This window comes from Sceloporus occidentalis, unplaced genomic scaffold (assembly GCF_023333645.1).
Source record: "Sceloporus occidentalis isolate IW3139 unplaced genomic scaffold, rSceOcc1.0.p SCAF_231, whole genome shotgun sequence".
Lineage (NCBI taxonomy): Eukaryota > Metazoa > Chordata > Lepidosauria > Squamata > Phrynosomatidae > Sceloporus > Sceloporus occidentalis.
The window spans coordinates 480,679-494,483 of NW_028317211.1; the positions used below are offsets into that span (position 1 = coordinate 480,679).

General features: G+C 46.7%; 1 protein-coding gene across 1 annotated transcript; it reads right to left on the bottom strand.

Moving 5' to 3' along the window:
• Window positions 1–4,042: 4,042 nt before the first annotated feature.
• Window positions 4,043–13,552, bottom strand: LOC149276689 (E3 ubiquitin-protein ligase rnf8-B-like). Its single transcript, XM_089503376.1, has 9 exons — window positions 13,472–13,552; window positions 12,224–12,352; window positions 11,092–11,748; window positions 9,340–9,399; window positions 9,061–9,150; window positions 7,325–7,432; window positions 6,013–6,224; window positions 5,281–5,399; window positions 4,043–4,251 (listed from the first exon to the last, which is right to left on the bottom strand). The coding sequence occupies exons 1-9, from the start codon at window positions 13,550–13,552 to the stop codon at window positions 4,043–4,045; spliced, it is 1,665 nt and encodes a 554-aa protein (XP_089359502.1).
• Between the last annotated feature and the right edge of the window lie 253 nt (window positions 13,553–13,805).

Consider the following 13,805-nt stretch of genomic DNA (forward strand, 5'->3'; position numbering starts at 1 on the left):
TGTTACGGGTTAAACTACCCCCTGGGGTAAAGACTCCTTAATGCCCCGCACAGGTCTGTGTCATGCCAGAAATGCCTCTCGCCTACCTACTCTTAATCCCGAAACACCCCATTACACAGCCCAGAACTTACCCCTCTCTCTATACCCCCTTCAGCTGCTCCTTAGTTACCCAACCTTCTAACTTATTGCCCTGCCTCACTCCCACAGCTATGCCCTCATCAGATAGGTACATGCCTCTCTTACTACCCCACCGGCAGACACAGCTCGGTAATTACCCTCTGCCCATTCGAATCCCCAGGCATTCCTGACACCCACAGACCTTTGGTTGCCCCAGGCTGGGGTATTAGAAGGTCTCCCTGAGGAGTTGCCCGGGGTGGGTGTAGTTGCCCCTGACCGGGGTATCTGTCTGCCCGTGTCCCGATCGCACACCTGAACTTTCTTCTGAGCGAACTTCGATCTGAGTGTGCCGCTGACGTTATTACACTCGCCCAATAGGAAAAGGCTGACGAACTACAGGGCGTGATCAACTCCCGAGCCAGCCAATCAGATAAACGGCATCCAGTGACGTAATCGAGAAGCCCAGGCAGCCATTGTTAGTGAGGGCTGCTCTTTCCAGTCCCTCTACCCAGGGAGGTCCGAAGTCCAGGTGCGGGCAGCGAGCGTTCACTGGCAGTCACGTGACGGCGAGTGTAACCTCATAATCACGTGATCCTTGGCTCTCCATTCGTGTCACGTTAATTAGGACCTATCAACCTAATTATAATAGAAGACGTGTCCGCTGCCCTGTGCCGGCTACAGGAGGCTATTAGCCACATGTGACTGCCCCTAGGGCAAATCCAGCTCAGCGCAGCAGGGTATTACAGAGTTAGGGGCATATTCAACATCAGTCGTGGGATTTAAAAATGGGGGTGTGGTCAGAGGCGTGTCTGGGCGTGGCTATTAGAAAAAGAATAATGGATTTTATTTACCCCGTTGAATTTATAAAGCCGTTCCCTGCTGTTTCTATACACATTATCGGGGCTTTTAGGCCTGTAGAGCCCCCGAGATACCCTCACAGGGGCAGAATCTCTAATGGAGGACCCCGCAGGAAGAGGCGTTACCGGATTTGCCCGCTTTACCCCGTTCCTTGGCGCGTGGAGGAATCCGCGTGCGCTGCTCTGGAGGCCGGGCCTGTCCAGTTAGCCTCGTCCTGTTTTCCAGGTCCCTGTTGTTATGGTTACCAGTTGCTTGCGCTGCCCGGCAGGGCATTAGGCCGTGTCTCTGGCAATTCTCACATTACTTTGGCCGAAGTCCAGGGCGCCTGCTTCTCTCCGCGGGTCCGTTAATTACCGGCAGCAGGGGGTCACACAGAGGCCGGCATGTCAGATCGTTACGGATCCGGCGAGGTCTGCCAAGGGGTTCTTCTGCCTCCTTGTCCTCTGATCGGTGGCAGAAACCTCTAATTGGGAGATGTGAAGTGCTGCCCCCTGCTGTATGCGGGATGTATAGCCCCACAGGGGGCAATCAGTTACTCCACACACATCCCACTCGCTGCAGGGGGCAGCATTCACGGGGCATCATTGAATGAAGAACGCCTGATTGAGCCCCGTCTGACGGGTGTCAACTGGAGACGACCTGGGAGGAGAGACTTTTTTTAGGGCAGAGCTGTGGATCGGGGCGTACGATCAGAGGAAGGATTCCGAAGATTAGATCGTCGGTTAATCGCCGGATTACCGGTCTTAGTAACGCACTCAGGGAGGGAGAATCACAAGCGGAGTGGCGTGTATCGTAAGTTTGTCACACCTAATAAAGTTTATTTGGGGCGGACGGGGATCCATCGCGTGCTATTAATATATGCTGATGGCTTCGCAGGAGGAGTGGCGGGAGTCTGCGGCAGGTCACAAATGTTTTGGTTATAATACCTCCCAACAGTCCTAGATTTTGCAGGGTTAATCAGGGAGACCTTTGATCTCCCCACGAGCAGCCAAGGGAGCTGTGAAATCAGTGGAGATCTGTGCGCCGCAAGGTGGACCTGTGGCCCCTGTACACACGAATGGAGAGCGCCTTCCTTGATACTGATTGGCTGCTTCAAAACCGACGTCACCCCGCTGGGGACAAGCCGTGAGATGCCGTTTAAAAGGTTGTTGTGTTAAAAGCTACCGTCACGTCCATTAAATAATATAGTTTCCAGAATGCGGTGGAATCAGGAGCCGCCAGACTAATTATACCTCTCACTGCTTCTGTGGTCTCCGAAGCGCTAATTAGTGCGGGAGCTTTTTATTCTGACAAAGAAAACTCCTAGCTTTAAAGTGGCCTCATCACCCATACATCAGCTAATAACCCCGACACGCAACTATACATCAAAGTATTTTCATTGCCTTTTATTCTTTAAATAGTTTGTCAACAGCCCCTGTGGGCCCCCGTCTAGTCGCCCGTTTCTCCTGCTGTAAAGACTCAAACCTTAATCAGTCGTTGGTCTCGTTTTAGATTCAGGAGCCGTATGTCTATCCCATGCATGTTTAATCCCCTCACTGTATTACCCTCTACCACCTCTGCTGGGATGCTGTTCCACTTATCTACTACCCTGCTCAGAAGCATAACTTCCTTCCATTCCATTCCATCTCAGTCTCTGACTCTTTAGTGTTAGATTCCGGTCTCTTGTTGTTACTTTTCTCTTCCATTGGAATAAACTCTCCCGTCCTTTAATCATTTGGTATAAGTGCCATTAACTCCTTGCTTTTATCTGCCCTCTTTTGCCCTAACCCCCCCCCCCCCCCCCAGCTAAAGCCGTTTATTTTAATAAAACGTGAATCTACCTTCAGTAGGAAAAGGTCAATAAACGACCAGGATGGATAAAAATTTGCTGTTAGAAACATGACAGGCGGCAGGTATGCGGTAAAAACGCTTAATTGAACTGAACCGAAGCAGGCGACCTCCTTTCAACCCGGGTGAGGACGGAGTACAAAGCCCGAGGCAGAAGAGGTACAGACCGCGTTAACGTTGGGATAAAACAAAGGGTTAATCCGACATTATTATGATTATTTTATATAGCGCCATCAAATTCCGTAGCAATGAGATCAACACAGCCGTAAGCAGGTGGAACGCGCAGGCGCATGATCCTCCAACCATTAAATAGCAGATGCATGCAAACGAGGGAGCCCATAGATATAGACACAGGGGGCGCTACTGAGCCCAGCCGCGAGCAGAAGATGCACAGACGGTACCTGAACACACACATGCGTAAACACCCAACACCAGAGGCAGCAGTCACGAGATTAAGCCGCAGCCCATTTAACCAACATACAGCTACGCCAGGGGTTCTCAAACTGCGGCCCTCCAGCTGCTGCAGGACTACATCTCCCATACTCCTCAGCCAGCCCCTTAGCTGAAGGAGCATTATGGGAGATGTAGTCCTGCAGCAGCTGGAGGGCCGCAGTTTGAGAACCCCTGAGCTACGCCAAAGCAGTTTACTGCACTTTAATTAAAGGGACAGATCACCCTTTCAAACCCATTCTTCAAGCAGCGGTGTGAAAATGGAACCACGTTGCAGAGCTTAGTTCAATTATTAGTTATTTATATGGAGAGAAAAAAAAAGCAAATTATAGCAAGGTGGACGATGCAAAGAAAATATAAATACTGCCAGATTTATTTTATTTTAAAAAAAAAGCGCAACTGCTGAAAACGCACTTTAAGACATAATTTGCCAACGGTGAACAAAATCAAATGAATTATTATGAAAATACGTCAACCAACCAACAAACATTAAAGAGATTCTGAAAATCTGCCCCAGAGCATTCAGCCGTCACCCGGGGAACGGTACAGACCCTCTTTGTGAATTACAGGCAGCTCCGAACCACATCCAACCCCTGTCCTGATTGCAGAGGATTGTAACTAAATAATAAACATAAATAATTCCAGATACGTATTTATAAAGTAGGTCAACAATACAAAAATGTCAGTTCTTGTCGTCAAAATTCCAATTTTCTTTTATTAATCCAGGCTTTTGAACATTTCGGGCCGTGAAATGATCTCCCGTTAAAGGAAATTTAGAGGAGGGACCGCGTCAGATGATGAAAAAGCTATCGTCGTCGTCTTCGTCATCGTCGTCCTCAGATGCGGAATCCCAAAAATCTTCGCTGCCATATTCCACCCAGAACTCAAAGTCCAGATCCTCGATGTCGGAGCTGCTGGAGATGTAAAGCGCGTCAGACGGCAGGGATCCGCTCTCGCTTTCAGACTGGATGGGGATCACTCCCTGCGGCTGACGAGCATCTGCTAGAAAACATCGCAAAATCAATATACGGACCGGGGACGGCGTATGTAAAGGGGCAGTTATATATCAGGAGGGGCAGAATTATTTTACTGGTAACGGGTTATAAGGACAGGATTAGAGAGTATACAATATATAATATGAGGAATATACAGGGATAAAACGGGTTATAAGGGCGGGATTAGTTATACGGCCGGAGAGTATATAATATGAGGAATATACAGGATATAACAGGTTATAAGGACGGGATTAGTTATACGGCCGGAGAGTATATAATATATAATATGAGGAATATACAGGGATATAACGGGTTATAAGGACGGGATTAGTTATACGGCCGGAGAGTATATAATATATAATATGAGGAATATACAGGATATAACGGGTTATAAGGACGGGATTAGTTATATAGCCGGAGAGTATATAATATATACTATGAGGAATATACAGGATATAATGGGTTATAAGGACGGTATTAGTTATACGGCCGGAGAGTATATAATATATAATATGAGGAATATACAGGATATAACAGGTTATAAGGACGGGATTAGTTATACGGCCGGAGAGTATATAATATATAATATGAGGAATATACAGGGATATAACGGGTTATAAGGACGGGATTAGTTATACGGGGAGGAGAGTATATAATATATAATATGAGGAATATACAGGGATATAGTGGGTTATAAGGATGGGATTAGTTATACGGGGGGAGAGTATATAGAGTATATAATATATAATATGATGAATATACAGGGATATAACGGGTTATAAGGACGGGATTAGTTATACGGCCGGAGAGTATATAATATATAATATGAGGAATATACAGGATATAACGGGTTATAAAGACTGGATTAGTTATACGGCCGGAGAGTGTTTAACCCCTTTATGACAAAGCCCGTACATGTATGGGCTCAAAATGCATTGTTTTCAATGGGTTTAGGGACTGCCCATTGTCCTTAAGGGGATAATATGAGGAATATACAGGATATAACAGTTTATAGGGATGGGATTCGTTATACAGGCCGAGGGCAAAACAAAGGTGCTTGTAGCGAACTCCTCAGCGAAGCTGCCGGGTTTTGTCCGTAGAGATACCAGATTAAGGATTAAAAATTTCAAATAGAAGGGAGAAGCAGAAGGTCTGCAGAGAAGATAGGGAAACATTTAGAATGTATTCAATATGTGTATGTTACTGTCTGTTTAATATTCTTTGTCCCTTGCATTTTGTGATGAAATTGTTAAAATTCAGCAGAGTAAATGGAACAGCAGCTGTAAAGGAAACATGTTCCCACCGCAGCTTTTATCATAACCGAGTCCGTTTACCGACTCTCCCTGTGGCTTGGATTCCGTTTGTGAAAAGGACTATTTTACGTCAGGGAATTGAGATCTGTGTCTGAATATTATCCCACCTACTTACGGCCCAAGCAGGAAGCTGCATTCTACTTCCTATTCTCCCGCTGCATTTATCAGACATGAGCCTCTAGTGCTAGAGATGCAGCTGCGCAGGTCCCTTTGTAACGCTATTAGCACATTTACATTACGGAGAAGGGGCAATTTAACCCTGTGATGGCGGCTCCAGCATACAGCACAGCAGGAAGGAGGAGGGAGAATATTTACATCAACACATGAGCGCTAGCTGCCAGTATTCCTATTTTATTACAGTCCTCTGGCAGTTAAGGGAGTTAATTCAAGTTTCTGTATCTCCTATAGGGTTGGCGAGGTTGGCCGTGCTAGGGTCTTCGGAGGTCACCCACCTCTCACCTTTTCGCTCCGCGATCAGAGCCGCCCGTCGTTCCTTCATTTCAGCGCTCAGCTTGTCCACCATGCGGTTGATGCAGTTGTCCAGGACGAGGGAGCGGGTCTGGGAGACGATCTGCTGCCTGCAGATGGGACACTCGTCTTTGCGTTTCCTCCACTCCGTGATGCAGAAGAAGCAGAAGCTGTGCGCGCAGTTCAGAGTTACAGCCTTAAGGAGGAGAAACACCAGCACTCCATAAGATGGTACCGAGTATCTCGACATTCAAGCAGCGTTTAAAAACAGTGGAGGGGAGTGAGAGTAGTCAATGCCCGCTCCCTACTCCTTAATAAATGTACCCAGTACCAAATTACTCAACACCAGCAAAGTTGCTGGCTGACAGGCTACGAGAAGCCAAGAGCTACCAAATAAGTATTTTATTGTTAAAGGTGCTGTCCCACTTAGACAAAAACAGTAAGTTACATAAACTGCACTGTCTGTAGAATAACAGGCATGTACAAAGAACAAGAGGGGGTCCTGGACTGGTGGAGTTCTATCAGATACACCGGATGCCTCCAAGGAAGGGTAAAAGCAGAACATACAGTATAAGTGACAGAATAAAAAGTAATATTTTAGAGCGTCTCTATCCGAGGAGAAATCTGATCGCCTTTTTGAATCAGGAAAGAGTTTTTGAAATTTGGGTTTTCGGTCTTTTGGATCGAATTGCTTCTATCCCTAATGCAGCGCTTAGTTAGAAAAGGGTTACATTCATAAAGAAGCACCCTTAAAAAATATATTCAGCACAATACTCATCAGTATGCAATTAAGCTCCCAAAATGCTCAGGAGAACAATAAGAGCTTAACCCCAAAAGCAAGTGTGTGATCAGTCAGCAGGGGAACATCGCCGCGCTTTAAAGAAATGATAGATAGAAACTCCACGGTTTAATTTAGAGTTGAGTGGCAGTCACTTTATGAATGGAGGTAGCCTCTGAACATATTCTAGGCTCCCTTCTTGGATTAGGCAGGAGTTTGAGTGCCTCTAGTGGCCAATATTCCTACTTCAATCCTTAAACATCTAAGGGAGAACCGAGTACCTGGGGGGTGTATTGCAAGTGGCTATATAGAGGGAATAAGACTTTTTTTAATAATCAATATTAACGATATACAAATAATAATATTATACAATTTATTTATTAATCTACATATTGTGAATAATCCTGGCGTAAACTTGGTTGAAGAGAACATTCGCCGGTTTCTCTAGAGTGTGCACATTGGATAAGTGTGACTGCCCCCCAGACAGAACGCGAGGGACGTCATATCAAGGAACTTACCTCAATGAAATTTTCTGAGCAGATGATACATTGAAGCTCATTGTCTAGAACATCATTCATGTGACTCAAGACCTCTTCCTTCTGAACGCGCGCCTTCTCCTTCTCTTCCTGCAATAAACAAAACCTTGAAGTTCCCAGTAACATCAAAGCGTACACTCTCCTGCTTAGTTGTTTTTTTTTCACTTTAAAGAGGTGGTAGTACATACATAGAACAGCTCGTCAGCAGAAGTGGTAGAGGGTAATACAGTGAGGGTATTAAACATGCATGGGATAGACAGACGGCTCCTGAATCTAAGACGAGACCAACGACTGATTAAGGTTTGAGTCGTTACAGCAGGAGAAACGGGCGACTAGAATGGGGGCCGATCTGCCGGGAGGTTCTTTATGTTTCTACAACTGGTGTGTCCATCTTCTTGTGTCGCTCGGTCAGGTTACAGAAGCCCTGGGAGGCAGCGCACCAGTCCTGTCTCAACTAGGGATGCACCGAAATGAAAATTCTGGACCGAAATAGTAAATTGAGGATTCACTTGGCCGAAACCGAAAATGACCCCCACCTTTAAAAGAAAAATAACCACACTTTTAATAAAAGTAAGTAACACCAACATTGCACCAAAAAAAAATCAATAATATTAATATGCTGGAATCTGGGTATGCCTGGGCAGGATAGGAGTATGATTTCAGTTAGCAGTCATATATATTTAATATAGCAATCACACTCCTATCATGCACGAGCAGCCGATACATGGTGTGTGTGTGTGTGCACGCGAGTAACGCACGGGTAAGCAGCAGGGCCCCTGCGGACGATTATTTTCAAATAAAAGTCACAAAGGGGTCCTCGTTATGAATAAATATGAAAGAGAGGAAATATACAAAAAATAATAGCGTAGCAGGATCAAAAAATGCAATGATATTCAAAGTAGCGGTTGAATTTTATTTGTGGATACCAGCATCCGGAGAGTGCTGTTCTAGGGTTGCGGCTGTGAGAGTTTACTTGGAAGGAGAGTATATTATAAAAAACGTTTTTTCTTCTTTTTCACTTTTATTCACATTAATTATTATTGCTTTTAATCACATACACTGGTACTTTCACCACATTTGTTATTGGACGATCATTTTCGGCAGTCTTTTTTATTTCAGCATTTTGCCGATATGTTTCGGCCACCAATATGTCGGTGCATCCCTAGCCTCAACCTGTTACAGTAATCTCTAATGAGAAAAAGAGACATCTGTGACAATTTAATTATGGCTGAACTCCAAATATTATCCAATCAAAAATCCTTAAAAAATATATATATATATATAATTATATATAAGATTTGTTTCCTGTCCAGTGGAAAAAATATTTGCTGTCAGTCATGTGATATTTTGGGTAACTTTCCCGGCTCAAACCCCACACTGAGCTGATGCTTTATGGCGATGCTAATGAAGTCCGTTCCTCCGTAGACTTTCATTAGTCAGAATGCCTGACTGGTTGATTAAGATTGAGCCATTTTTTTGTTCCATACAGGCAGTATGATAAGGAGTCGGGGGGTTTAGTAGATCAGGGATCAGATAACAGAGCGGGGATCATACAAACGACTGATTTGCAGCTGCCTGAAAACATTATGCAAAAACAAAACAGGGGGGGGGGCGTTCTCTTTTGATATAATTAACAAATTCACTCTTGGATGGATATCAGAAAAAAGCGTGAAAAGAATCTTTGCATGCGCGTAGAATGCCGGTGGGAATTCTGATACCTTTGTTTCTTGGAGCTCTCTTTCCTTAGCCTGTATGATCTGTTCAAAGTCAGTCTTATTTCGGTTCAGTTCCTCCATGAGCAGCGTGTGCTGTGAAAGTAAAACCAAAGCTTGAGTTAAATATTGCACCGTCGCTTTAAACCCCAGGTTCCTGCGAACTGCCACTACAGCCCCGAACCGAGCAGTGGGAATGACGAGCCGCAACACAGTGACTTATCTGCATATTGACTGCTAATCCCATCATCCCCAACCTTTCCATATGGTGCCAAACGTTTGTACCTCTTGCAGGGCCTGCGCCAGCTGATCCTTCAGATGTTCCTCGGCCATCTTTCGCTCTCCCTGAGAACAAAAACAATAAATAAACGGGTCAGCATTTCAAGCCCTTGCTTTGGACAAATGGGGGGACCCGGCAAGGATCCTGACGCAACATCTGAGGTTTCGTAGGTAGGTGGATCAGGTGGAGGAACAGGGGCCACTAATATTCAGTGCAATAATACAACAAACACAGATACGTGAAAGAGTTAATAATTACGGATGAAATGATTCCACATTTAAACAACAAATCAAGTACTGGAGTAAACTTCTGCAAATAAAAAAATCAGTGAAGATCGGCCACATTCTTAGTTCTCTTTTTTTTCCACTCGTCGTACAAAGAATTTTACTTCCTGCCCTTTTGAGTTTCCAATTGGAAATGAAATTCGTCGTCACTCACATCACTCTCTCTCTCTTTCTCTCTCAATGTCTCTCTGCCTTCTCCACCAACAGCTTCCATGTCTCCATCTCCTTTTTTCACAGCTCTGCTCCTTCTCTTAGCTCTTTTCGTTCTTCTCTCTGCTTTCTTTATTCGTTTCTTCCCGGTATGAGCTCCATTAACAATGCCTTCCGGAGCACTCCCACATAACTGTAGAGCATCTTGGCACAACCTTTCCCCTGATTGGAGGAACCGGGAAGAGGCTGTCCCCCTGTGACATGCCCAGTGACTCCGCCTTTTTGCGGAAGAACTCCAAGAGGACAGAATAATGCAGACAGAGCCGCGGAGTAAGAAGTTCCTGCACCTCTCTCCGGGAACCCGTCTGCATGTTTCTGGCCTCTACTTCCGCAAAAAAAGGGCGGAGCCACAGAGACAGCCTCTCCCCAGTCCCTCCAATCAGGGGAGAGGGTGTGCGCGGCGGCTCTGCCCTTTTGTGGAAGTGTCAGGAATGCCGGGTTAACAGAGCTAATACTGGGAAGAAGCAGATGAAAGTTAGCTTTTCAAAAGGAGACAGGGAGAATGAAGCCGAGTTTTTCGGGGGGGGCGGCATCCTCATTTACGGACATTCATACAAATTACCGAAATTGGCAAATTTCTTTTAATACTCGAACAGCAGGTTGACCTCACACACTTTGATGTTAAAGAAACAGTTTAAATTAGGGATGCCCCTAACATTCTAGACCAAAACAACTTCTCTTGTTCGCAGAGTGCAGGGCCCCTGCAGATGTCTGCAAGTGAAAGCTGTGCTGTTCAGGAGTGGGGGAGGGTGTATGAGCAAGTATGCGTGATTCATAAGAGAATGAATATGAGTATATGAATGAGCGAATTAATGTTTGTGAGGTTCCTGCTTCCCCTGGCCGGTACAAGAGGCGCTGCTCACACAGTGTGTGTGACCAACGCACAGGTAAGCAGCCTGGCCCCTGCGGACGATTACTTATTATTACTTTTAACCGTCTCAAAACTAAGTAAAGAGAGAGGCCCCGTTTAGCGAGACGCTCAGTAGGCTGGGAGTAATTCTCCACTCCCAGCGCCTGTCAGCATGCAAAGAGGTTTTTTTTCTCTTTCATTTTCCTTTAACCCCTTCGGGACCAGGGTCTTTTCATAACCCAATAATAATAGCTTTGTTCCAGGGGGTCCCATCCATACTTTACATTTATTATAATACTATTGGCTTAAGGGGTTTGGGGGGTAGTGATTTTTATCATTTCATTATATATATATACACATTTTATTTTATTTTATTAATTATTATTATTAGATGGCCGTGGAGCTCTGCTGACCTGCTTCTCCTGCTCCTCCTGGAAGATCTGCCTCAGTTCCTGCACTCGGTGGAGGTGCTCCTCTCGCTCGCTACTCAGCTGGTTCTGGAGCTCATGAAGCTCCTTCTGGACAGTGAGGACATCTCTGGGATTGGCCGACTTGCTGGCATGGGGAGCATTCAGCTTCTCCTTCATCTCCAGCTGTTTTTCCTGCATCTGCACATTGAGTCTCCTTATCTCCTGCATGGTCTGTCTGACTTTGGTCAGCTGTAAGGTTCCCCGGCACTGCCGCTGAGTGGGAGGAAGCTCGTCTCCATCCGTGGAATTATTCGGCTCGATTTGGTCTTGCAACGCACCGGCGTCTACCGTCACGCTGTGGTGTTTAGCACGATGAGCCTTGTGGGAACACTTGGCTGGTGCGCCATCGCGGCTGCCGACCCGGTGAACCTTTGCTTTTGAGAAGTTGGACGGACCCTCCGCTCCGGAGGCTTCCGAGTCATCAGAGTTAAATTTCCGCTTGGTTCTGGGACAGTCTTGTTCCTGGATCAGGTCGTAAACGAACTCCGCTCTGTCGTTGCTCAGCAAAGGCACTCCCAGCTGGATGCAGGTTCCCTCCGTCAGGACGTACGACTTCCGCGGTTCCAGCCTCTCTTTGTTCAGCCAGACGCCGTTCAGGCTCTGCGGGACAGAGAGACGGGGATTTAGCAATAAAACGGGATGAAGGACAAAGATGAAAAACGGCAATTCAGCGACAACATGAGACCCAGCGGATCCCTCAACGGACGGAAATCACGGATAAGATCATCTCTGTGTTTTGTTTTTTTTTGTGGGGGGGGGTTATCATATCCCGTGGCTTCAAATAAGCATTTGGATGCCAATTCTCCACCAACAGATTCACGACTCCCACTATCCCGGGCCGGCACAGCCAGAGGTGTGCCTTCAGAGCCGGCACTCATTTTATTTTGCAGCCGCTATACGGCTTGCACAGGCTACGCCGCTGCGTTACTTTTTAAGATGTTCCTTTTTGCCCCTATAAGGTATGAGCTTGTGCATTAGTTGCCCCGTTTCTTTAGGGGCCTATAAGTATCGTGTCCATAAACTGCCCCTGAAACGGAGCGTTGCCTGTCCCGTTCTGGAGCTCTGCGGATGTCACCTGATTGTCCGTGATGGTCCATTGACTCTGGCCGTTCTGTCTAAGGATGCAGTGGACTCGAGAAATCATCAGCGGGCACAGCGTAGATGTCAGCTGGTAGGTAACTCCAAGGCCGCGACCCAGCGTGATCTAAAGGCAAGTAAAACGAGCAAACTAAGCACAGAAACACAGAACCTGCTGCCAGATCGGCCCTATTTGGCCCCCGTCTAGTCGCCTGTTTCTCCTGCTGTAAAGACTCAAACCTTAATCAGTCGTTGGTCTCGTCTTAGATTCAGGAGCCGTATGTCTATCCCACGCATGTTTAATACCCTCACTGCATTACCCTCTTCCACCTCTGCTGGGAAGCTGTTCCACTTATCTACCATGCTCTCAGTAAAGTAAAACTTTCTTGAACCTCGACCCTCTGGTTTTAGGTTTATGACCTCTTTTTGCCCAAAAGGGCTTACATCATACCGTAACTATCTGTACCGACCCAGCACCCTACAGCTAACATGTAAACATGCACATGAAATGCTTTGAACGAGGATAGTCAAGACGCAGCCCCGGGGCTGTCCAATGTATAATTCCACTGACAATCGGCCAGCCTTTTGCTAGCCAACTGCTGACAAGTCACAGGTTAGGTAGCCAAGACTTACGAACAGAAATATCGGTCAGATTTCTGAAACAAAAAGCCTAAATTGTTGGCTGCACCAAGGTCTGCGCTCAGATTAATGTTCAGTAGCCCCCCACCCTGGGTGCGCGGGCGGCATTTACCCCGTTGCTAATAAATAGCTGCCATGGGCAACAACTCAGGGCACAAAAGGGTCCTACTCATCAAACCATCCTAAAGCCTCCTACCCGCAATCCCCACCATCCTGCCCTGGTCTCCTCCTATAGCCAAAGCCCCTGCCCCGGCCTCCAGCCAACTTCTTGACACATTAAACCGCTGTGGGCCACTTCTTTTAGGGGATGTGGTTAGAGGCATGGCTGGGGTATTTGTGTAACTGAGTGGGGCATTTAGAAAAAGAATAAAGGGTGTTATTTACCCCGTTTAATTTATAAAGCCGTTTCCTGCTGTTTCTATACACATTATCGGGGCTTTTAGGGCTGCAGAACCCTGCGATCCCCTCATACCCGGCAAACATTCTGACCTCCTAGAAAAGAGGCACATAGAGACTGGCCTAACGGAACAAGGACACTCAGCAGGTATGCTTCTACCCACCTACCCCCGGCTCCAATGATCCCGTTTCCCGCCCCTGTCAGTCTCACCTCCTCGCCATCCCGCAGCAGAAGTCTCTCGTGGTTCCCCTCTCGCCTCTTCAGGTACCAGCGGGGACCTGGAGCCGCCATCTCACCGGAGCCGACACCAGCCGAGCACAGCCCTGCGAGACATCACCGTGAAAACGGCTACACAGCGAAGCAATCCAACGACTCTCCGTGACACAACGATCCCGAGCGCCGAGCAATCCAACGCTCCCTACAGAGGCCTGAGCAGTCCACTGCCGAGCAATCAAACTTCCTCTGCAGCAGCCTGAGGAACCTATTGCCGAGCAATCAAAAATCTGCAACGGCCTGAGCGATCTACCGCCGAGCAATCCACCGA